This window comes from Equus asinus, chromosome 7, assembly GCF_041296235.1.
Source record: "Equus asinus isolate D_3611 breed Donkey chromosome 7, EquAss-T2T_v2, whole genome shotgun sequence".
Lineage (NCBI taxonomy): Eukaryota > Metazoa > Chordata > Mammalia > Perissodactyla > Equidae > Equus > Equus asinus.
Genome location: NC_091796.1, coordinates 50,079,518 through 50,105,802, shown reverse-complemented (window position 1 = coordinate 50,105,802; position 26,285 = coordinate 50,079,518). Strand labels below are relative to the sequence as shown.

At 40.3% G+C, this 26,285-nt stretch overlaps 1 protein-coding gene across 21 annotated transcripts in view; it reads right to left on the bottom strand.

Annotated features, from left to right (window-relative positions):
- DLGAP1 (DLG associated protein 1) overlaps nucleotides 1-26,285 on the bottom strand; it is an 843,533-nt gene that overhangs the window by 237,950 nt on the left and 579,298 nt on the right. For all 21 annotated transcript variants that reach the window (XM_070513311.1, XM_070513314.1, XM_070513313.1 and 18 more), the window contains one exon: nucleotides 18,890-19,104. In XM_070513311.1, the coding sequence (XP_070369412.1) occupies nucleotides 18,890-19,104 (215 nt within the window). The remainder of the gene's footprint in view (nucleotides 1-18,889; nucleotides 19,105-26,285) is intronic.

Below are 26,285 nucleotides of genomic sequence, written 5' to 3'. Positions count from 1 at the left end.
TTGTCATATCAAACACTTTTCTGATATTTAGGTATAGCTTTGTTTTGATTCAAACTTATTAGAGGCTTTTCTTTTGTCTTTCAGTAGGTGGCGCTTTAGTGCTAGTTTTTGTTTTCTCTTGCTTGAGGTGTCTCTGGCTATATTTGAGGATCTGCAAGTTCCACCCTCTACTGCTTTTATTTGGGGTGTCTCCAGTACTCTCATTGTTGCTCCTTGCACCTATGGGAATCAATGATGCCTTGCTGTTGCTGGTGTTGCTGCAGTCACTGGCTTCACCATTGGGGGTACAGGGATGGCTGACACCTCTGCATTTCTGAGACCACCTAGGTCAGAAGCTTCACCACTGTGGTTGGGGAGGGGAAAGGGGAGGAAGCTGGGTTCACAGGGCACTGCCTCTACTGTTGTCTGTTACCTTGTGGTCACAGGTGCTGATGTGGATGGGATGTTGAAGTTGTGTGTGTGCCTTTGCTGCCGCTACTATGCTCTGAGCTGTGGCCAGGAGCCCAGGATCCTGGGGCTTTGCCTCCACTGCAGCTCCACTCCCCATCACTGCAGGTGCCGTCATAGCTGGCTGGCTGGAGTCACGTGTCTGACTCCACTGCTGCCCACTGGGTTCTCTGGGGCTAGGGGTGGCTGGTTCAGCTACCGTGGCCAGGGGTCCAGTGTCCTGGGCACTGCCTTTGCTGTTCTCCGGCTTAGCCTCCTCTATGTGCTCCAATGCACCCAGCTTCATATGCACCAATGTGTGGATCTCTTTGGTGTCCTCGTGTGTTGGGAAATGTAGCCTTTGTTGGGTTATGGATGTTTTGCTCTGTAGATTGAAGGGGATGGACAAAGGTATCCTCTCGTGCTGCCATGATAATGATGTCTCCAAATCTCCCCCACTGAGTCAGACAAGGGATTTTATTATTGAGACCTAAGCTAGACACTCATTATAATTTTTTCCCCCATTATCCATACCTGTTTTTTTAGGGTTGCATGGCTTGATGAGTGCAAATTACCCAAATAAAACACAAATGTTCTCTTTGTATGTACCAAACAAAACTCACAACAAAATTTATTATCCTTTCATTGCATGATCTCTTCAGGCATCTGACAATGCTATGAGGCTGAACAAGTGGAGTGAGCAGAGCCACAGGTCTTGGCCAATCATAGAGAGATGCCATCTGATGATAAAAGGGTTAACATGATTAAGGAGGTAAGAATCAACATCTCCCACTGGCTTATTGCCAGTTGGCAGCCAGGTTTCCCCAGCAACCTCATAGAGCTATTATCAGAGGTTGACTACTCATGTCACTCCTTTGCATCTGTCCTGGGTTCTAGTGTAGGCATAGAGAGAGAGAAGTTAATTTGTAACTAAAATAGGCATAGCACTTAGAACTCTAGACCCAAGGTCATCTTGGAAAATTTTCCATAGTGAAGCTTTGGAGGAAACAACTCTCGTTTTCTCTTAAAACTTATGTGCTTTACCCATTTTTCACTGGCATTTGGTATTTTGGAGAACATGCTGGCTGAAGAGTAAGAGGACCTGGCCTAAGCCCTAGTTCTGCTCATGACTTGTACTTGGTGGAGCAGACTCTCCTGCATAGAAGAGGGGCTGTTCAATGATCAAATGAGATATAATGACAAAGTTTTACAAAGTAAAAACTACATAAAAATGAAATGTTCTCATAACTACTGTATTTGAAAAGTGATTCTAATAGTCATAACACTCTATCAGAAGGACTCAGGCAATGTGTTCCCTTGAGGAAAGAGAAGGAAAATGTACCAAGTGACAACTCATCCAATAGACCTTGGGAGGAAGCCAAAATGCGTAACCTGAGCTTGATCCACGAATATGCTATAAACCTGTCAGTCACAAACGCTCAGCCACTAAGCTAAGAGCTGAAGTTGCACAGGGGGAGATAGGAGCTGGTGAGTTCTCATCATGCTATCCAAGCAACTCCAGGAGCAGGCACTTTCTTGGTAAAAATTATCACTAAAATTCATTTTTAAGAGTTTAAAAATGTGTTTCCCAGTAGTTTTCCTTCCTGCGGTGCATCACCATCCTTTCTTGAGCTACTGTGATCAGAGACAGAAAATGAATGCCAGGTGTAGATCAAAGGATGAAACATATGAACAATAAGAGAAGACCGAAATCTTTCTACCATTAAAGGCTAGTGGGCATGCAAACAGCACATTCTTAACATTTTCAGTGGTGGGTCAGGTAGGTTACCCCGTACACTGTCAGAGGCGTATGTTTCACCTAAATTAGTCAAGTTATTCAAGGAATCAGTGTATCATGATGTTCTAAGCCAAAGGATCTGGTCCACCATAACCCCCACTCTCCAACACTGATTTTCTGGAAACACAGGCAAACATACTCATTTAGAAAAGCAAGTAAAACAGTTAGCTTCACCAAACCACAGATCAAGCTCAGCAACCTGCCTGTGAAGTCTTCTGACAGAGTTGATGAATCAATGAGTGGATAAAGGACAGAGACAGGACTTCCAGGGAAGCCATATAGGGCCTCAGTCACAGAGCAAAACTGGAGAGAGCTTGGTAAGAGCAGACTGCTCCTTTAGCCAAGAAGCCTTTCAGGTCAGCCAGGGAAGTACCCTCCTTTTGGGGAAAGGGACCAGAGATGAACCTACAGGGATCAAAGTCCAGGGCAGCTACAAAGTAAAAGAAAAACATGGTCCAGGGCCAGTCCTGGGGGAGCCACTTGGGTTGGAGAATAGGATTCCAGTTCTGTGAGAAGAATGTCACTGGGCAGGGCGGGGTGTGCCCCACTGGCTCGGCACATTGTGGGTAGTTGAGGAACCCATTCTCTGTAAATGTGTCTGTTTCTATGGTTTTCCAGGTGTCTTCTTTCCTCTAGGTTTGTTTGTTTATTTATTTTTAAGTAAAATTTCTATCTTGCACACTGGAAACACTAAATAAATACATGCTTACTGACTAAAGCATTCCAGAATAGGTGCTTAACATTTGTTAGCTCATTTAATTCTCATAATATTTATTTAATTTGAGATAATTAGAACCATTTTAAGAATGAAACAAACACATCCCACACTCAGAGAAGTTAAGTAACTTATCTAAGTTTGCAAAGTGGTAAAGTGTAGATCTGTACTCAGATCGGCCTTTCCCAGTATTTCTGGCTGCCTCTACATCAGCAGGACTGATTATCACTGGTGGGCTCTGGAGGAGTGGGCGCTGTGATGAGAGGAGAGGGAAGACGATGAAGGGAGTGGCTGTCCCTTCTGCCACTGTTTCTTCACAGCATTCCTCTGGTTCCTGAAGTGATTTCATCGTAACAGTATTGAGGGCGGCCAGCAGACTCAAATCACAACTGTTATATTTCAGTATTTTATCATGTCATTTACAAAGTAGAGGTTTTTTTCTCTTTTTAAATAAAGGAGCACAGAATATATTATTAATATATTTAAATTATTACTTAGATTTAACTCCAGGACACAGGAAATGATCATGGAAGCTAGACAGAGGCTCGCCAAGCTGTTTTCCACAATACGCAGCCCAGCTGCTTAAAGTGTGGGTGGCTGCTATGGGCAACGAGTTAATAAACTCAAGGAACGTCCAGAGGGTAGAGTAGTGGAGGTATTTAATGGATTTACTTTATTTGGGAAAACAAAACAAAAAATAACCTAAGATTTATTTTCCTTAAGGGTCACTTCTCCCTCCTGGTAATACTTGAAATTTCCTCTACCCAAAATGATTATTGTTTTTTTCAAAACAGCCCAGGTAAGAGGACTAGAAAGAAGACCTTAACCTATCTTTTAAACAGCTCAGCAAATCTCAAAATATTCAAAAAGGAAAATAAGCTGGAAATTTCTAGTGGTTGATCAAATATCACCATGACCATAAGTTAAAAAACCCAAAAAACAAAAAGTCCACTTAATTTTACAATGGCCTCTGGGTTGTTTTTTATCAATGGTAGATTTTTTATATTCAACCATCCTCTTATAGAACCCAGTCCTACTTGCAAAGAATTGAAAGGCACGTTTTATGATTATATTTTTGATTTTGGTGGCTGGGAACATATTTCACTTTATATTATGCTTTTTGCCTCATTTTCATTCTCTTCAAATGATCAAGTGTTTTGAGATCCTAAGTCTTCACATTTATTGAAATTACCTTAAAATTCTTAGCTCATTCTTGCACTCTTACCCTAGATTTATAGTTTAATGACTATTTTGATAGGTTGTAAATATCTCTTTTTCTTATAACTAAGCCTTTTCACCTTCTATAACTTTGCGTGAAGAATATTCCCCATTCAAAGAGGGAAGTGATTATACAAATCACTGAACACCCAATGGAATACTTTGCAGTTGTTAGATAGAATTTTTAAAAAAGTTAATCTACATGCACTTATATCAAACAATGCTTAAGATATAATTTTAAGTGAAAAGAACAAATTATAGAACTATATGTGAAAAAAGTGTATATGTGTACAAATATATACACATATATGTATAGAACATTTCTGAAAATATGCACAAGAAATGGTTAAAATTCTTACCTCTAAAGAGGAGTAAAAAGGGATTGGATAGGGGAGGAATACTTTTACATATTACTAAAATACTCTGGTGCTGTTGAAATTTTTATGAGTATTATTGTTGATTGTTAACATAATAGAAAAGGAAATCTTCCCATTGTTCCTAAACAGAAAAGAGACATGTGTAGGTCTGGCGCTTGTTGTGGTGGAAGATATCACCACCACAAACAAGAGAAAACTACAAGAAGGGATCTGACTCATTCTTGGTTGACTTTTGATGTTTGGTATCTTTATGTATCTGTGTAACTCTGCACCCAGCCCTTTCTGGTATCACCCTAGTCTATGCTTCTAGCGTTTCATGTGCAGATCAGTGTAACTTTCACTCAGCTCATTTACTTGATTTCAAACTCTCTGCCTCCAGTGCATCTCTCTATCCCATCCAGGGGCAGTACAGTAGAGTGGTTAAAGGTAGGGGCTCTGGATTCACATCCTGGCTGGGGCACTTCTAGCTCTGTGACCTTTGGCAAGTCAATTAACCTCCTGAGTCCCAGTTTTCTCAAAGTATAATTCAGGAAAATAATAATTCCTGTCTTATAGGTACCATTGGAATTATTATAGGTACTGACATATAGGGAGTGCTTCATGGTGTTTGTCATTATTATTCTTCCAGATGACTTATTTTGGTTAAAATTAGTTATACTCTAACAAACAAAACAATAAAAAAAGAAAAGCACTGAAAAGAAAGCAAAAATCAACCATAAAGCCTCCCTAAAGAGAGAATGACTATGAGATGTTAGAAAACACCCTTCTCGACATAGATACCCATGTAAAGAATAGAGAATACACTTCCATCGAAATAAGAGAAGAGCTGTCTTGTGATTGGCTTTTTCACTCCACACCATGCAGGCCAGCTTTCTAAAACAACACTTCCATCACTTCATTCCGCTTCTCTGTCATCAACGATTCCTTATCACTAACCAGAGTAAAATAAAACGAATTCTCTGGATATTTAAGGATCTTGCTTATAACAGTCTTCACTATCTTTCCAAACATAGTTTCCCATTTTTAAATACTCCTTCTTGTGCATCATTCAGCTTGGTTTCTTCATATTCAGATACTTTTCCTCTCCCCAGCCTGTGGCCTCTGAGTAATTATTCAAATTCCAGGTCGAATCCTTTTCCTTTGATGAAGCCATCCCTTCCTAGCTCCACTTCGTAATAACTTTTCTACTTTCTGAACAATTACAGCACTTTTAGTCTGCAGTAACATACATAATGTAATTTAACATACATAATGTAATTTTCAAACTTACAAATAATTATACAAAATTGTTTTCATCCCTGTTGGTGGCACTTAGTCATATATGTGCAGTAGAGACAAAGCCATATATTTCTCTTGTTGCCCTCAGGGAAGGTAGCAGCCTGAAAACTCTGATTTCTCTGGAAGGAATTCATGATTGAGACTGAGAAGGCCTGGGTCCTAAGACTTGCTGAATAGTTTAAACAAGTCATTGCTCTTTTCTAGGCCTCCACCTCCCCGTTTGTAATATAACAGGGTTGGGATCATCTCTAAGGTTCCTTCCAGGTTTGATTCTAAGATTTTTGTTTCATCTTATCCCCAAAGAAAGACTACATGAAGATAATGTGCAATGGTACACAGGTAAATGTTTGAAAACTGTCTCTCTGGGAAGAAACAGCTCTCATTTGTAGTTTATTGATTTCTGTCGTGTAGATATTCCCATCATGGTCAGTATCCAACTACTAGGGTGACAAAACCAGTGTGAAGTTGGGAAGAGATGCACACCATTGGCTCTCATCAGCTGATGGACCCAGCCCAACATCGCTCAGTGGTTCCTTTCAATGAAGAAGAGCACAGTCTCAGGCTGGATAGACATGGCCAACTATTCTAATCTAGCTTTTCTCACTCTAAAACTCCAACACAAGCTTTCTTCACTGAGTGAAAGGGAACAAGGGAGACAACCAGAGATGGTGGTCCTATCTTGGTTTTTTAATCCCACACTCTCCAGACATGAGCTCTAAGATCAGTCCAATCTTCTCAGTGCCTGTGCCTAAGAGTGTCCATTTCTCTTGAAATCTGGCACAGGGATGATGCTACCGAGGTGGTGGCAATTTCACATGCAGTTGGTAACCTGGATCTATGCCTGGAGCTCTCAGCTCTGCTTTTTCTGGGAAGAAGCAGTGGTCCAAAGAACTAAAAGAAGTTTCTGAGCCAGAAGTCAGGAACAATGTCCAGATGGTGATGACAGTCTTGTTCGGGGAAAAGTCCTCAGAGTTCCATGAGGCAGTGGGAGGAAGAAAGAGTGGAAAGCAGAGAGCTGGAGCTTAAGACCCAGGACCAAACCCGGCTGTAACTCAAGATGCTCATAACCATGTGAAACTCTTGGTTTATCTGTAAAGTATTGGTTAAAATCAATTCTAAATTCCTTCTGATACCACTGGCAGGATCAAATAAGATGTTCTGAAAACACCTTATAAACTGTTATTTATAATTATTTCTCTTGAAAAATAGGTTTGGAAGCAAATTAAATATTACCAGTTATCAGGATAGATGATTAAATATATTTCCTCCTCACTGGTTTATTTGGGTTCACAAAGAAGTTTGGAAGAGTGCCAAGTAGTTAATGTGATCCTTGAAGAGGACCCTTCCCCAATTCTAAAAGGACTAGTTAACGCTGGTTTCATATAGCCACTCTCCTCCTCCACACGTAATTAGAAAGAACAGGGATTCCCCAGATAAACTGAGGGAAATATGCTAATGTTCAGAGTGGATGACAGTACTAGGGACGGCTGCATAGATATTTTTAACATGCTAATGTGTACCTGCCAGACTGAGCTCCAAGCCTCCAGGTGGGCTGGCACTGCTAAGCAGGAATGAGAAGGAACAGGGAGCTTTTCAGAGAAGCACAGATTCAGAGGCAGAGGGAGGGTAAAGAGTCTAAGCAAGTACACACACAGCCAAAGGGTGCCGGGCAGGTGTTAGATGACAATTCAACTCAACAACTACGGGTTCAAGCTGCTGATCAAGGCACCTCAGGCACATGGGGACTGTGCAATGGTGAGCTGGCATTCATTCAGCACCGCCTTGGGGCTGCGCCAAGTGCTTCACAAACATTACTTCAGATAGCATTTAAACCCCCTTTCACATGGGGGATAGAGAAAACAGAACAGTAAGAAGGCTATCACTACCTTGAGAAATGTTTCAACACAGTGCTTTGGGAGCTCTTTGGAGGAAGGAATAACAGCCAATAGGGAGAGGTTAAATTTGAGAGAAAGACTGAAAAGAATGGAGACTTTCTTCTACTCCTCTCCTCCATTAGACTGTAAGGTCTATTATACTAGGAATCCTCACTACTAATATATCCCCATGTTTGGCACATAGAATATAGCCAACAATGATAATAATGATGGTAACAGCTAACATGGTTGGAGCATTGACCATGTGTTAGGCACTATTCTAAGTGTTTTGCAAATGTTACCTTATTGAATCTTCACAATTACTCTTGAGGTAGGAAATATTATCGTTCCTGTATAACTAATGAGGAAATTAAGACACAGAATGTTTTGTTAAATGATTTTCCCACAGTAACACATCTAGAAGTGACTGAGCTATGATTTTGAACCCAGATAACCTCACCTCAGAACCTGCGCTCTTGAGTACCATGCTATCGTAAGTCTCTTTTTGAATCAATAAATGAAGAGGAGATGGCATTCCTGGGGTATAGGATAGGGAACAGTATAAACAAAAGCCTTGAGGTACCATTACTGCTGTTCACCAAATATACCCGGCTTTTCATTTTCTGGGAACACAGTAGTATTTTACCCCTCTGCCTCTCTGAAATTAGTGTGGGCATGTAGATGGCTTTAGCAATGAAATGTGAGCAAAGTGATGGGTATCACTTCCAGGAAACACTGCCCAATTCACCACAGTCCCTTTCTCTGATTCAATGACCATGGAAATACCTAATAAGATACACCTTCTGTCTTTTTGGTTATCTGAGTGAATAGAATGAACAGAGCTTCCTGCCAACACATGATGGACACATATTGTGAACAAGAAATAAACTTGTGAGATTTAGGGTTGTTTATTAACAAAACATAACCTAGCCTATCCTAGCTAGTACATAAATTCATACCAGAACTGGGCTACTCATGTAACAACAACAAAATACCTTAAAATATGTGGCTGTAATTTCAGGATTTGGTAGCAGGCAGCAAGGTAATTGTTATCAGAGGCTGGAAACATTCTGATCCATGTTATGCATTGGTGAATCATTTGTTAAACTGCTGTCTACAACACTTGGAAAGTAGATCATGTAACAAATAATTTCTTAACTCTAGGAGAAGTAGTTGCAAAACACAATGTTAATAGCATGTGTTGGGTGCTGTTGGCAGCCTTCAGCAAGGTGTTGCGCAGTTTGAAATAAACTCAGAAAAGAACTGGTTAGATTGCAAGCAGTAATGAAAGGGAATAAGGAGAGGCTAGACATTTGTGACTTGTGGGACTGGAAGAAGCAACGGATTTCAACCCAGTGGTAAAAGGTAAATCTGAGAAGGCCTTTGAGTGATGAAGACATGGTGAGAACTACCCCTTGTGACAAGGTTCAACTAAAGGATATGGCCACCCCATTGTTCAAACCTCTGAATGGAGTGAGATGATTTAGAATGAAGACACAATTAAGTAAATCTTTTTGATTAGACAAAATGATTCAGAGAAAAGCAGCTAGTAAGTTGATAAGCTGAGAGTATCTGAAATAGAGGCATGAGGGTGGGAAGGCAAACAAATAGAGCAAAAATGATCATTATATCTAGAAGGGTTCTGTGTGTGTGATGATCATTACATAGTACTTCTTGGAACCAATAGATAGGAAGTTGACTATAGTCTTGAGCAAGCTACACTACCCAAAGAAGCACAAGCCTAAATTAAAAGACACAGTAATGAGAGGAGTCCTAAAATGTCTTTTGGGCTCCAAGGAGTACACCTTCCCTGATGTGTGCTTTGGATACGGTCAAGGAAGATAAAAGAAATGGAAGACTCTCCCAGAGCAGGGAGCCAGGAGACATGGAGAACAATGAATGCGGAAGTTGGTCTCAGGGAGCAGAATTGCAGCCTAATCAGAAACATTCCCCAACCCTGGAGCCTGGACATCTTACCCAGTGGGATTAGTTCTGGACTAATGACTACTGTTATCTCCCACCTGCTTCCTTTTGAAAGGGAGTATTTATTGTGGATGTTTTGTCCTTGTTCTGCCATTCTATCTTGGGTGTGTGGGAGGCAAATAGTTTGTCTTTTTGAGTCTGCAGGTCTCCAGACGCAGAAAACCACATCTGGACCAGATGTAGATATTACAGTGTATCATTCCCTGATGTACAGACTATCACACATCACCCACAGACCATAAATTTTGAGGCTATATGGCTAAGATAGGGGCAGGACAGGGCTTTTGGGTTTTCTCCCCTTGATGGTGATGGTGGGGCATGAATATATTTTGCTTGCAAGAAAGGCAGTGAGCCAAATATTTGGTGTCCAGAAGGATAGACTTTGATTGTTATTAATGCTGCTTGACAAATATTGTTTTGTGTATCCATGTCCTGGGCACATGGTAAGATTACCTTCTCTGCCTTCTTTGAAGGCAGACATTGCCATGTTACTAGCTTTTGCCCAAGAAAGGGGAATGGAGGCGACCTGTCCTACTTGCAAGTAGAAACATTAAGACGCTGTGCTCTTGCCCTGCCTTGGTAACTTTGGGAGCCTTTGTTGATGTAGCGTATCCACAACTTGGTCCTGGGTGACCATGGCAAGCAAAGTTCCCTACTGACCCAAGATGGAAGGGTAGCATGAGCAAGAAATAAATTTTTGCTGTTAGAAGCCTCTCTGATTTGGGGGTTGTTTTTTACTTCCAGCATAATCTAGCCTATCTTGACTAGCATGGAACTGAAGCTAGCAAAATAGATCCTAAGAACAATTAGTAGCTCCATTTGATCGAAGCCAAGAATACTTGTAAGGGAAGAGCAGGAAATAAGATCTCAAAGGGGGATGGAGTCTTATTGAAACTCTGAATGCTCTTGAGGGCTACGTGCATAGACAAAATGGGATTCAGAGATGATTTCCCAGCAACCTCGTAGAAAGTCCATAGAAGGGGCTGCTGCAGAGAGAGAATAGTGGCAACAAGGCAGATTGGTCCACTGCAGTCATTCAAGAGAGATGACTGAAGCCCCAAAGCTTGAAGATGTGAGAGGCTAGCCACAATGTTTCAAGACTCAATTTAGGAGAATGGTAATTCAGGTGACAGAAATGGAAGGGTCAGGAAGAAAAGGGATGCACTTAGGGAGTAGTGAACTGAGTGCCTTGAAATCTCATCTTCGTGCATGCTTAGCTTAAAAATATAGGATCAGTGTACACGATAAGAAGATGGTGCTGGTCTCACGCTGAAGTCTCAGACTCCACAGGCCGGAAAAATCTCATACAGATATTTTGTCCATTCCACCCAAGTCTCCAAGCAGAATTATCAACAGTCTCAAGGAAATATAGTTCAGATTGTTTTAAAAGATGCCTGGAAGTGTCTCTCAAAATCCCCAAATTAATTTATCCAATAATTAATAACTTTGCTGTTAGAAGTTCCTCCTTGCAGCTCAGCTAAATTCTTTGGGCTGCAGTTTTGATCTCATTTCGTACTGTTTTCTACATAGGAATGTCGATGGTTTTGCTATTCCACACGCATCCTCTGTAAAGGTACCATTTATTTAGTACTTACACCCAGCCTGCTTCCAAAAAGGATTAGAGGCAGCTCCTTATACGTCTGCTTAGACTTCCTTTTAAAGTAGCTTTTTTCATTCCGGCATAGTGTGCTGCCATCTGAGGTGCCTGAGGACGATTTCCTTAATGATATAAAATGAAAGCAAAGCTAATAACTGGAACTATGCTGACAAACTAGTAACCTGTAATAATAATAAAAAAGCCCTGCCCATGCCAGGTAAAGTGGATTTTTCTGACCAGAAAAAAATTCTGAACAAAATGATCAATTTTAATACCACCAGCCTCTGAGTTTTAGTTTCTTTCCTCTCTATAGTGCCTGCTTTTGCCATTTTTAGATTCAAGTATATCTAAATACTATAATAAATAAATAAATAAATACTTACTCCTGCTTGACCCTAACCAGATTTTAGTAAAGCATTTAATAAATTTATTGAAACCAAGGTATAAATGACTCCTACAGTACTTCAATATTAAAGGTATTGAATAAATGTTTGTTACATGAATGAATGAGGGAGTGATTACGTGAATACAATTTCTGATTGCAGTTAGGGTGTTCTCTTTTACCTGGTTGTCTGCACTTTAATAGGGAACATCAATATTACATTGAGGGAATGGTAGCTAGCAGACAGGCAAAGTAAAGGAATTTTAAGGCTCTTTGCGAACAGCAGTCTTCCTGGCAGGACGGTGGGTAACATTTTTGATCAATACTACCTAAAGGGAGTGGCAAATCTTCATTTCCAGAACCCTCTTCTGGGGTCTTCCCCTGCTCATATCCTCTACTGTCTTTAGGGCTTTGTTTACACAGCCATGTACAGCCAGGTCACGTGAAGAATGCCGATTATACACTGTACAGCCACAGAACAGGTCCAGGTACTGGATTTGCTATTAGCGCAGTCCTGACATTGCTGGACGCAGGCCATCTCTTTTCCCTCTGACCCCCGTCAGCCAATGCCTCCTTTATGCCTGATCCTTTGGTCATTTTGTCCTTCCTCCCTTCACCACAGGCAATCCTGAGTCAAGGTCCTTCCGATTTCGGCTGCAAGTCTGCCTGCTTACACTTCTGGTCAGAACGGACTTCACTGCAGCCTCTGACATCCCCCTCAAATCTACTGTGTTCTCAGAATGAATGTTTTTGAATGTCTCTTTTTCCTCAGCACTGCTTCTCAGCTGTCCATACCCAGTTGATCTTCCTTTTTCTTCCATTTTGAACATTCTTTTACCCAGCTCATCTCTGCAGGCTTGGTAAGTCTGGCATTCTACCCAGCTTTTTGTTCTTTCTGCTTTTAACACCTGGGCTCAAATCTTAGCTCTGACAGTTAGTTGACATGTAACCTTGGACAAGCTATTTAACCTCCCTAAGACATAGATTCCTCATTTGTAAAGTGGGGAAAATCTCATGTATAGAGTTGTGGTGATTAAATGAAAAAAAAAAAAAAAAAAAGGAATATAAAGCCCTTTGCACTCAGTCAGGCACTTAGAACCTCATTAAAACTTAAATCTCGCTCCTATGTTTTAAACTCTCTTTCTTTCTAAAAAGCATCTGAAATTCCTTTCATTCTTTCACCTCCCTCAAAGATGCACAAGTAATTTTTCCTCTCTGAGGTCATGATCATTGTAGGGACAGCCCAGTCTCCACAGGTTTCCTTCCAAACCAGGCTTTTCTAAAGAGCAATTATAGGGGCTGGCCCCGTGGCCGAGTGGTTAAGTTCGCGCGCTCCGCTGCAGGCGGCCCAGTGTTTCGTTGGTTCGAATCCTGGGCGCGGACATGGCACTGCTCATCAAACCACGCTGAGGCAGCGTCCCACATGCCACAACTAGAACGACCCACAACGAAGAATATACAACTATGTACTGGGGGCTTTGGGGAGAAAAAGGAAAAAAAATAAAATCTTTAAAAAAAAAAAAAAAAGAGCAATTACATAGCAAGAGACCAGGACATGGTACAGACTACAATACTCACAGGTGCCCATCTCCTTTAGAGCAGAGTATTCAGACCGCAAAGAGGGACCAATTTTTTAAGCGGGGTATGGTGATGCAGGCTGAATATAATAGACGATTTCTTATACAAGCTTTTGTTTGTTTTGTTTTTTAACCAGGCTTATTTCTAGCAGGGAGTTGAAAGGTATGTTGGTAATTTGGCTATGAGCAAGTGAATGAGTTCCCCTCTTTTAAACTTTTTCCATTTCTTATTTTGGAAGTGGGGGAAAGTTGGGAGGATACAGGATAACAGAAGAAAGTGTTATCGTCAAGGACAGGTAGGAAACTATCCTGAGTTTATCACTGAGGAGGTAAATTCACAATTTTGTATTGTCAGGTTGTTATTCTGTTCTCTGTCCCATTGAAAGGAGGATTTGTGTTATATGTTACAATTACACTGAGGAACAGGTAGGAGAGAAATAGCAAAGGTTTTGCAGAAAGCAGACAACAAAGGAAAACAGAGACATTTCATACCATTTAGGACAAAGATGGGATGGTATATATTATGCTATGTTCTTAAATATGGTTCACATCCTTAGGAAACAAGATCGCAATGCTCCCATCTTCATATCCTCCCCCTCCTTTTTCTGGGAGGGGAAGGAACATGAGGAACTGTAGGTGGGTAGGAGGGGCGTGTGGAATATGAGGAACCGGCAGAGGACACAGTGTGTCTAGAGAGAAAAAGGGGAGAAAGAAACCTATACAAAGATAACCAAAAAACAGAGACTCCAACAGGAGGCTACAGTTTTGGGTTCCTGATGTAAAACTGGTTCATTTAAAATTTCCAGAATTAAAGTTGAAGGAGAACACCCTATCTATCTCTTCTCAAATCATTTTGTTTACGGCTACGATGTCCTTTTGTCTCTAAATGGTGAACTGGTGGCTAGAGCAGTGTGTTGAGAGGAGTTCCCAGCCTCAGTGGGAAGGGTGCTGGAATCCATTAAAGCTGGGATCGGCTAATGCTGTCTGCCACAAGGTGCGGGTGCGGGGGTTGGAGGGGTGGTGGGGCAGTTGTGATGGGAGTCATCTACTGGTGTCATCCTTGCTAACATCCCAAGCCTCTCATTTAATTGTGGGGTGGGTGGGAGGGAGAGGTTCAGAGACATTAATCCAGTTGCCAAAAGCCACATAGCTATTTAGTATTTCACCAATTTATTTAAAAAAAAAAAAGTTTCAGCATTAGAGAAAGAATGAAGATTAACAGAATTAACTAGCCTGAAGACGAAAAACTATTTTTCTCCAAGGCATTTAGGACTGAAAATAAACCTTCCTGAAGCCTCTTGTTAGATACTTCATCAAAATTGCCAGGAGCTCTGCTTGGTCCTCTCCAGAGCCAAACAGGCACAGAAGACTGGGGCCCTTCTCACCAATTTCAGGGGAGATGAGAAATCTGTAATGTTAGAGGCTTGTTCTTCCAGGAGAAGATTTTTCTTAGTCCTTGGATGAAGGGATAAATAAGTATGAAGAAATTTTAAAGCATTATTTGTTTAGGCATTTGAATTAATGGACATTTGAATTTAATTTTAGAATCTTTTAAATGACAGTTCACTTCATGTTATTTTTAAAAAGTTCTTTTTATAGTATATTGAAAAAAAAAGTCCAAGATGGGATTTGGACAGGGTTTTAACTAATCATGGTAGCAGGCAAGAGTATCAGTTCCAGAATAAATAGCATATTGTAGCCAATCCAAGTAAAAGGCTTAAGTGCTTCATCAGAGCCAAGCTGTGATGACATGCTTTGAGGGAATTCTAGCCCCCAAACCTCTCCCCTCCTTGCCTGAGAATTTACTATTAAACATTCAGAAGTTATTTTTGAAAATACTAACATTCTCAGGTGATATACCATTTCGAGTTCATTGTTAGTCATTAGCAAAGGAAGAAGGGAGAGCTAGAGTGGTGAGGTGAAGGGATTGGTTAATAGTTGTGGAAGAAGAGAAAGAAATGAGAGAAATATTGGTCCTCAGAGAGTAGCTACAGGAGTTTTGCAGCCCAAAGATGGAGTTTACTCTCTCAAGATTCCTCCTGACTCCAGGATGTTCAACCGATCTTAGGCCTTATACATCAGAAGACACAATCACGGACATTAAGAAGCTGATGAAAACCAGCCTCAGAAATAAACCCTCCAGATGCCTTTGGAAAATAGAAAAGGGAAAAGAAAAACAATGTAGGAAAGTGTAGGAGTACCTTCTCTCCAATATTTCTGAGAGAAAATGGGAGTTGAAAACCTCAAACAAAATGTCGCCCCAATCTCACTTGGCTAATTTTAGTTATCTTAGTTCATGGCTATGATTCATCCTTAAACCTGTGAATTGCTGAGGAGGAAGGAGGAAAAAAAATTGACTTAAATGTCAAAGAAGTAGGAACAAAAATACAGTTTTCTTTTTTGGGGAACTAGAATTCCAGGATATGGGGATCTTTTTTCTCATGAGAGACAGAGTGCTTCAATCTTCTAGAAAAATACTGATCTCCAGTCAAAACATCATCAAGGAATAAAAGACTGCATTGATTATGAGTCGTGTCATATATGAATTTTTGCCTCCATAGTATATTTCCCTTTTCTCTTTGTGTACCTCTTTAAATACCATTAAACTAGTAATCACTAATAATCCTATGTCGTAGAGGAGGATGGAAGCTTCATGTAGACTGTAATGAGAAATGGAAGTCCTAAAGCAGGGGAGGGAGAAATGAATGGAGACAAAGTGAACTATGAGAAATAAGTCTGGGGAATGGGATGGTAGCACAGAGAGGAAAGGCGTGTTTGAACAATGGTCAGATGTTGTCTTGCCTGCTAAAAAATAGAGGGCAATGGAGATGGTTTGGTGAAATTCCATCCTGAGTAAAGACAATGTTTTTCAATTTACTAGGGGTCTCCTAGTAAATAGACTACCACTTTGAATTTCCATACATTTGGGGGAAGAAAATAGCAGTAGTCACTAACTCAACTCAACTCATCTCAATGACTGATTTTACTGTCTGACGTAAACCTCTCTACCATCAGCTTAGCCACTTTCTGTGCATTTGCCTCTTTCTGCTCTTAAAACTTCTGAGCAGTCACAGAAATAGATGATGGTTGTAAAAATAGGGTCCAGGGCATTAAGGGAAGATAGTATTTTATAGAAGGCAAATGAAAGAGTTCCCATGACTTCAGAGCAGATTTCTCACAGTCTTGAAGCTATGACAACAGCAGCCCAAAGGCACAACTGTGAATGTAGATTTCTGCACTCACCCTGTCCTCAGCCTCCTCAGACACTCTCCTCGTCTCCTTAGGGCTCTTCATTTCTGTTCTCATCCCTGAGGATGTGAGCAGCAGCAATCTCTCTATCTCATCATCCAAGACCCAAAGCGTCATTCAGCTGATGTACAATTGCATTCTGACGGATAAACTAACAGGATACTAAGGAGGTGAGAGGGGCTCTGCATGTTGCAGAATCATACCACTTGGTTTACTATGAGAAAAATTATATCTTGAAGGTTCAAGTGACTTTCTTGCCCAAAGCATTCCCTCTTTTGCATCTCTTGGAAGATATCAATTAATGCCATGACTACCTACTATTGTCTTTAGTAGAGAGATATTTTAAAATCCACAGAAGATAGCTGCCAAAAGGGTCCTTGGCCACCCTCATTTCATACCACCTTGGCCCTTTATTACATATCCAGTTATTACATTGCCTTTGTGACACATCCAGTTCTTTTCAGACTAGGTATATTTAATTTTCTGAGCCTCTGTGAGGTGTGCTGAAGTGCAATGAAGACCTATTTCTATTTTTCATTTCCATGATCAACTTTTACCTTGTTTTGTGTCCCCCACATAGATATGTTGAAGTCCTAACTTCAGTACCTGTGAGCATGACCTTATTTGCAAATAGTGTCCTTGCAGATTTAATTAAGCTAAGATGAGGCCACTAGGGAGGGTCCTAATCCAGTATGACTGGGGTCCTAAGAAGAGAACCATGTGAAGACAGAGACAGGAGAAGGCCGTGTCCTTTGTCAACAAAGGCAAAGATGGAAGTGCTGCAGCTGCAAGCAAGGCATGCCGAGGATTGCAGGCCACACCAGAAGCCAGGATATTCTCTACAGGTTTCAGAAGGAGCACGACCATGCCAACCCCTTGATTTCAGATTTCTAGCTTCCAGAATTGTGAGAGAATAAATTTCTGTTGTTTCAAGCTGCCCAGTTCATGACATTTCTTCGTGGTGGCACTAGGAAACGAATACATGCCATTAAAGGCAAACAGGAAGGACAACTGGAAGCCGAAAGAGAGCAAGAAGAGCTTTTTATCTTGGGTTGGGTTACTAATGTCATTGGTATTAATCTTTTTTTGGAAATGATCCAGAATGGTTCCACATGACCCTTTGAAAAAAAAAATTCATGAGGGGACTCTCCCTGTCTGCTTCTTTAAAATATAATGTACTTTGTTATTCAAATGAATCCCCAGCATAGACTAGTCAGCTGCTTTTGCAGTGTTGTAGGCTAACAATCTAGTTTGTTTTTCTTGACCTGACTGCTTTGGTCTTTTTTGGTTTATATTTTATTTATATTTGTTAATATTTGTTAATATTTTATTTTGTAATGTGATATAAATGCATGAATAGTAATATATATTTCCTCAAAATATAGAATCAAAGGCACTTAAAATCACGAATTATCCATAATATAGTTTTCAGGTCCAAATGATGATAACATGATAATACGTTCCAAGGCTCTGATTTACCCTCTATAAAGAATGTTAAAAATTAAATCGGGCCTTGCTTAAAATAATCAATTTCAGTAGTTTCTTTTGTGATGCTGTTCTGTGTTTAGGAACAGCATAAATGAAGGTAAACACTACTCATAACCATAGTTTTCAAAATAAAAAACCATTTTTGAGGTCTTACAAATTATAATATGTATTGAGTGTCTAAATTTAAAAACATATCAAGAATCTTCACATAGCACCCTTTTTTTTTCTTTTCAGGAAGATTAGACCTGAGCTAATATCTGCTGCCAATCCTCCTTATTTTGCTGAGGAAGATAAGCCCTGAGCTAACATCCATGCCCATCTTCCTCTACTGTATATGTGGGATGCCTGCCACAGCATGGCTTAATGAGCGGTGCATAGGCCCGCACCTGGGATCCAAACTGGGGAACCCTGGGCTGCCAAAGCACAGCATACGAACTTAACTGTGACACCACCAGGCTGGCCCAGCACCCGATTTTTAAGCATAGTCACATTCTACAAACTTCTCCAAGATAATCTGTTCTATTGTGTTACTTGATTATCTGAAAAGTTCAAGGGTCTTTTAAGGAAGAGTTGCCCTGCAGATTTAGTGCTTGAACAAATGTCCAAGTGTTGGGACATATAGATCTTCTCATTGACCAGAAATCTTAATTCTTTTCAGAAGCCATTCTAGATTGTTTCAAACTCTTCTTCTTGTGGGTTGGGGTTCAGTTTACGATCTATGCAGAGTACACTTGGATGCCCATGTCTTTGAAGGCACTGGGATACGCAAGTCAGACTCGATGTAAAACTCAATAGACCATCCCATGCATCACACTGCTCCATCTGTAGGATGTTTTCTGTCCCACTTACACTAGGAATCACACACTCTGATCCTAGGTGAGATACAAGGAGCTGGATTACCAGAATTATAGTGTTGGAAACACTTACTTGAGTGTGGTGAGTTCTGTAAGGGATGGTTGAGTAGCCTTGAGATAGCTTTCTCTTCGTGCAGCAACTTTGGGAGAAGGCTTGGGACTTGTGTCTGAGTCCCCACTGTCTTCATCTCCCATGGCCTTGATATAGCTGCCACTCCGCATTCTTCGGCATGGAATTTCATCATCTTTACCTCGAGGGGTATAGCCTGTCCATTCATCTTGGGGAACCTATTCAGATATAAAACATAATTCATTTTTTAAATAAAAATCCTACATTTTTCTTTTCTTTTCTTTTTTTTTGGTATGACCCTGGATATGGTAATACAGATAATTATCTAAAACTATAGACATTAACTTTTCAACAATAGTGTTTTACTATAATCAGTTTAAAAATATTTTAAATACATGCAAATTCATGCCTTAATCTTTAAAGATGTTATTTTTCCTTTTTCTCCAAAAACTCCACGGTACATAGTTGTGTATTTCTAGTTGTGGGTCCTTCTAGTTGTGGCATGTGGGATGCCACAGAAGCGGAGTGCACGAACTTAAGCACTCAGCCATGGGGCCGGCCCCCATGCCTTAATCTTTAAAATAACCTGTATGTTAGGAAAAATTAAAACCATTGGCTCTGATTGACTTATACGTCTCAGTTTTCTCAGGCTGAATTGAGTCAGGCATAAAAATGCCATTGGAAAGGAGACCAGTTTTATTTGAGCTTTTCAATTATTTGTTTTCAATTGTCATTTAAAATCCAAGAATGTTTCTACTTGATCTACACTTTTCCTGAACCTTCCATCTCTGCCATCTCATATCCAATCTCCTTCCTAAACCAGTAGTCTATACCAGCTGCATTCACTTCCCAATCACCTATTCTTTCTGAATCCTTCTTAATTTGGATTCAGCCTCTGTAGATCTGCTTATAGCACTCTTTAAAGGTTTCCAATGGTCTAGGTTTCTCATGAAATCCAGTGGCATTTTCTTAATTTTAATTTGTCTTGGCCTACACACACATACACACCACCTCTTAAGAGTTTCTCCCTTTTGGCTTTCTGGGTACTCTACTTACCTAGTAATAACCAGTACTTATCTGAATCGGTCTTCTCCTCTTGCTTTGCTGGATCCTCCTCTATGTCCCTAATTGTGGTACCACACAAGATAACGTTCTCAGTACATCGCTCTTTTTTCCTTTCTACAGTCATTTCCTTTGAGTTCAGCAGGGCACTACACTAGGTGTTACGGGGCTTCTTTGACTTTCTCTTCAGTTCCTCTTAGATATTCCACTTCAACATGGACTCAACCTGGGGTCTCATTCCTCCTCCATTTGGTAAAAGAAATGCATCATGACCACTCTTTTTATCCACTAAGAAGTAACAAACAGTCTACGGTGCACAGAAAGGTGCACAGGGCTTAACTAAAAGAGATAAAAAAGGGGGAGACTGGTTCTTGCCCTCAATATGCTTATAACAGAGATGAGAAGACAAAACATGAATACATTTGGCGATAGTTCCAAATCAACATGTTAGAAAGTTTTAGATGTGGTGCCGTAAATGGAATGTGCACTACCGAGACACAAGAAACAGGAGGTATGAGTAATGGTGATGGGGAAGGATCATTCAGGCAGGGCTCCCTGGGACGGGCCAGGTTTGTAATGAGAAGGTAAAAAGGTATTTAATATCTTCATGCTATTTACTGATTAGCCATTAAAAAATACAACGTTTCATTATTAACATTGGACTATGTAAGCAATTTACTTATAGGATCTTATTTCATCAACACAACAACTCCATGCATTTTTTCTGTATTTCTCAGGCAGGACAGAGAGCTTAAGAAATTTGCCAAAGAACGCATAGCTAGTAAAACAACACATAGCACTGGGAGTTAAAGCATTTTGGTCTAACTCCAAAGATTGGAATTTACTAAACTAAGTTTTATAATTAATAATATATGAATTTTAAATCTAAAGTGTTAAGAAAATTGTCCACAATGACACATACACAAATAAGACATAGATTTCCACACATTATAGGTTCTCTGAAGTGAGAATAGCTATTCCACAAAAAACAGCACTATTGTTTCCTCTTTAAATTATGAATTTATCTATATAATTTGAAAGCTTCTATCTAGAAACATTCGACCAAAGAGATGCTGCCATTCATGGACCTGAAAACAGCAGTTTGTAGGTGGAAATTTTGAAAAGTACTAATAAAGTTTGATTAAGCTTCACTGTGCAGCTTATTTATTTTATTGAACAAATTCTTAAATCGTGCTTCCTATGTGCGGGCACTGTTCTAAATGTTGTATAAATGTTAACTCATTTGATCCACATGGTTGAGGGGTAGTTTTATTATCCCCATTTTAAAAATGAGGAAACTGAGGTTGTGTAACTCGCCCAAAGTCCCAGCTATGAAGGGCAGAATTCCCACCTGGCAGCTCCTGGGGCTTTGCTGTTGACCACTATCTGATGCTGTCTCTCTTTCTAGACTATGATCTGTGGCACCTGCAGAACTGAACAATTATAGTCCCATGACACCTTCGTAATCCATCACATCTGATCGGTTTGCCATTTATTAATTATGGTAGTAACAATGTAGAATTTTTACTTTTGTAGCTAAAAAGCATCAAAATCACCATAGCAACAAGAGAGATTTTTTTAGGGAAATTATAAATGTTGAGAACAGCGTTGTTTTCCTTCAATTGGCAGGTGACTCACTGCAATCATATGATCATGTTCAGGACCTTATTATTGGCTTAGCAATCACATTTTATAAATTAAGTTGGTACAGCTGAGGGTCATAGATGACGCATATAACACTTGCTACTTCTCAGGACTGATGCACAGTTCATAAGCATTGCTCTCTGGAACATGTCAGAGACTAATGACAAACTTATGAGCTCAAATCGCTTATGAAACAAAATATGCCAAATTTCTGGTTAGGTGTTTTTTTCACAGTTACTTTATGGTAGAAACTTGGGCTTGTGCTAGAAAAAGGCTGCAACTGTTGCTAAGGGAACCAGCTGGGAAGTATATAACTTGTATACATTTCAATTAAACATGTTTTTCAAATGATAGCAGCTAAGATGTTTAGAGAAGTGACCTACATTGGAACAGAATTTAAAAATTAATACATTTTTCATACACCTAAAGGCAGCCTACAACAAGATTACATATAAAATAATACATATAAAATAATACTGAAATCAGTTCTTGGAAAAATGTAAAGAAACAGAAAATCAAGACCTTGGAGAAGAAAAATATTATTGCTGAACTCTAAGGGCCAGCAAAGTTGCTATCATTGAGCCACAATTTCTATTCTGAGTTTCTTAAACTCTAAAGCAAAAGGGGAGACAGTGGTTGGGTACATAGTTTTCAAAGAAAGCATACGAGTTTGTACTGACGCACAGCATGAAACGTTACTCCCATTTGATTGGAAAGTAGGAGCATCATGTGGCTGCAGCTACTATTGTGATCTAGTCAAAGGGTGCTGTGTCTTTCTGCAACAGTTGCACAGACAGAAAAGATGTAGAGAAATCCAAAGGAAAAATGGCTGCCTGAGAAGGCCTTCACTACTAGTGGTCCTGGCAGTTTAAGGGAATGGAAGTCTTGACAAAGGAAACGAAGCTGGAGCAGATAGAAGAGCAGCTCTGGCACTTGCTGATGACAGGCTAGCCAGATGTCCTGCTTGCCTGCACCAGCTTTGGGGTGGTTGGATCTCCAAAATGTTAAAGAAACAATAATAAAATCAATCTAAAAAAAGTTAGGGTTGGGGCAGGCCTGGCCGTGTAGCGGTTAAGTTCGCGTGCTCTGCTTTGGCGGCCCTGGTTCACCAGTTTGGATCCCAGGCGCAGACCTACGCACTGCTTATCAAGCCATGCTGTGGCAGACATCCCACATATAAAGTAGAGGAAGACAGGCACGGATGTTAGCTCAGGGCCAATCTTCCTCAGCAAAAAGAGGAGGATTGGCAGTGGTTGTTAGCTCAGGGCTAATCTTCCTCAAAAAAAAAAATTTAGGTTTAACAATAGTTATGGGTTGGAGAAAAAGATTATTTGCTTTTTAAGCATTTTGTTTATGTTCAAGCCTTAAAGCTCTAATGGAGAGCTTTATTTCTGATAAGACAAAATAAGGATTAGAGCACACTCTTCTATTTCAGGTATAGCCAGTTTAAAACTTAAACCACATGTCATTGTTCAGAAGTAAAGAAGACCTACCTCTGACCGAGGAATGACCATAACCAAGTGCTATCATCTTCTAGTTACAGGATGAGGATGTTTTCTTAATTGAAATAGTGACACAGGCGCTGAATGACAGGCCTATTCTACAGATGGCTATGGTCTATTCAGTCACAGAACAAGAGAAAATTAAACACCACCTAATGGGGCATGCTTACATTTTCTATTGTCCCCTCCCACCTTCCTCCTTGGCTCCCTCCCTTTCTTCACTTCTGTAGGTATTTTTTTTCTTGTTTACTTTTCAGCCATGGTCTCGGAGCTAGGAACAGCACAAACATCGATCCCATTCTATGGAGCGTACATTCTAGAAGGATAGCAGGAAGAAATGGGTAACAGACAAGCACATCCATAAATGAACAAGATGATTCCAGGAATCACAAAAGCCATTAGGAAGATAAGACAGGGTAATGTGACAAAGTGGCTAGGGCGAGGAGGGGGAGGTGAGTGCTGCTTTGACTTGTTCCTCAGAGAAGCCACCAGGAAGAGGTAATATCACAGAGGAGATCTGGTGACCAAAGGAACTAGCCTTGAGGAGAGTAGGGGAAGAGCTTCCAGGCAGAAGGATCAGCCAGTGTGAAGTCTCTAGAATAAGAGTAAGCTTGGGGTAATCAAAGCCTAGGAACAAACATGGCAGCGTGGCTGGAAAGTACTGAGCAAGAGGGAAGTGATGTGAGGAGAGGCCGGGGGGCAGGGCCAGGTCACAAAGGGTCTTGTGAGCTCATCTCAGATCTTCCTTCAAGGCTGAACTTGGCTATCCCAAAGCTCCCTCCAGCTGCTCCAGCCTAAATTGATCTCCTTTATGAAATTTATAGCATGTGTCCTCTACATAAGGGGTCGGCAAACTACAGCTCACAGACAAAATCCAGCCTGCCATCTGTATTTGTAAATCAAGTTTTATTGGCACCCAGTCACGTCCATTCATTAAGTGTTATGACTATGGCTGGTTTCCAGTTACAAAGAGTTGTATAGTTGTAATGGAGATTATGTGGCCCCAAACCTGATCCACATGTTCCTTCTGAGTACTTAACTTGCATAACCATACAAGGGCATTTATATACACTGCTTGTTTTGTGTCTTTGTGTCGTCTTTCCAATTTCTTTCGTAAGCTCACTGAGATTAGGGAAGCAGCACTGCCGAAGGGATAGAGGTGCGGGCTCTGCAACCAGACCGCCCAGGTTTGGGTTCCTGCTGGATCAGTAACTAGGTACATTCTTGGGCAAGTTAATTAACTTCCCTGGGCCTCAGTTTCCTTGTCCGTTTCCTACCCCACATAGTTACGTGTGTATTAAATGAGGTAATGCCCACAAACGCACAGGAAGTGCTCAGTAGAGGTCTGTTTTACGGGAGTTCTGCACTACTCTCAGCACTGGGCGTGTTAAAAGCACACGGATGCTTCCTTATGGTGGATGACACTGGCTTCCCAAGGAGACTTTGATGCCTGCTTTCAGTTTCCTTTGGTGATGGGGGGCAGAAATAATTGAAATACATTAAGCAGAAATGTAAACTCCTAATATACTGCCTATTCCCATCATTTTTAAGCGAGGGTTCTGCGTTAGGAAGTACTCCGCAGCTCTCTGTCTTGGGGACTCTGTTCTGCAGGACTGAGAGGGCTGCCTGCTTTCTTGGACCACACGGAGCTTGCCTGGCTTCCCACTGATCCAATCTCAAATGCCTTCGTTTGGTTCACAAAGCAGAAATCTTGGGGAAAAAGAAACTTCTGTTGGGACTATTTTTGTATTTGGAGAAGATTTTTTTTAGAAAACTTGACCCTGCACCTATGCATTCCAGATGTATGAGGCCTGCCAAGGCCAGCAGCTGGGCGTCAGGGGGGCTTTGGGCTGCATGAAGGTTCTGCTCTGTCCAGCTCTTCTTACAGAGATGAGGGGGGAGGCTGGAAAAGGGGGGCCAATTTCTTATTGTTTATCTCGCTATTTCTAGGGCCTAGTACAGTGCCAGAAACATAATATATTTCTGGGTAAATGTGATGCTGAATGAATGAATGAATTCTAACACCAGCTTGCTTTCCCTCACTGCGTGTGACCTTAGATAAGTCACTTCACCTCCTTGATTCAGTTCTTCCATCTGTAAAATGGGGATGATAATAGATATATAATGAATAGGGATAATGTGTGTGAATATAGTTTGTGAACTTGAAAGCACCATAAAAATCTGAGACTAAAGGTTAAAAATCTCTCTCTTCATGGCTACTTTTTAAGTATGGCAAGCCATAAATATCTTGGGGATTAAAAAGCAGTGGCATTTTAGCTGACATCCTTCTAGTCATTAAAGTAATATCCTAGAATAAGAATATAAACGCAAATGGAATATATATGTAACTATATGTAAAAATATAAAAATTTCACATCTGTATCTATATCTACATTTATATCTATATCTATATCTCTTTTATAATAAGAAATTGGCTCTCCTAAATTGGCCCACAGGCACAAAAATGTATTTATCTCTCATCTAGGATCTTTGAAAGTGGGCTATCTTCTGGTGCTCCCAATTTCTTTTTCCCCTAAAGGGAAAACATGAAAGGTCCCCAAACTCAATTCAAAGAGGATGATATTAGTCCTGGCAGATGTGTGAGCTAAAGCTACAATGAGCTAGGGGTCCTTTAAAAATCTTTCCCATAGGGAACCTTTAAAGATGATATGATTCAAGGTAATATCTTCTCTTCCGAAGGACTAAAACAGTTTGCTGATGTTTTGGGGCCCTATCCCCACTTGGTTAATACAGTTTCCATTTTGAGTAGACAAAATGTTCTTAGTTTCCCCTCCTTCAGCTTTCCTGTAAGAGCCAAATATCACATTTTACTGAATCTAAGATACCAATGCAAACTCAATATTTTTTGTACCACTAAGAAATAAATGAACATCACCAATGAAACTCTGCCACTCCACAGATTATATGATACATTCCAATATCAAAGATGCTAAAATGTGGAAAATACAGGTCTTAGACTCCAACACCCTTTTAAAGAAAATATGCAAAAATAATAAGAAGAAATGGATATATTCTGGGATAGTAATTATAGAATTTAATGTTCATATTTCTTAGTGACGAAATTAACAATCACAATTAGCATTTATCTATGCCATGCTTTTGCAAAAAACATAAATTCACATGTCATGATCCTTACAACTACTTTGTAGGATAAGAAGAGTATTATAATG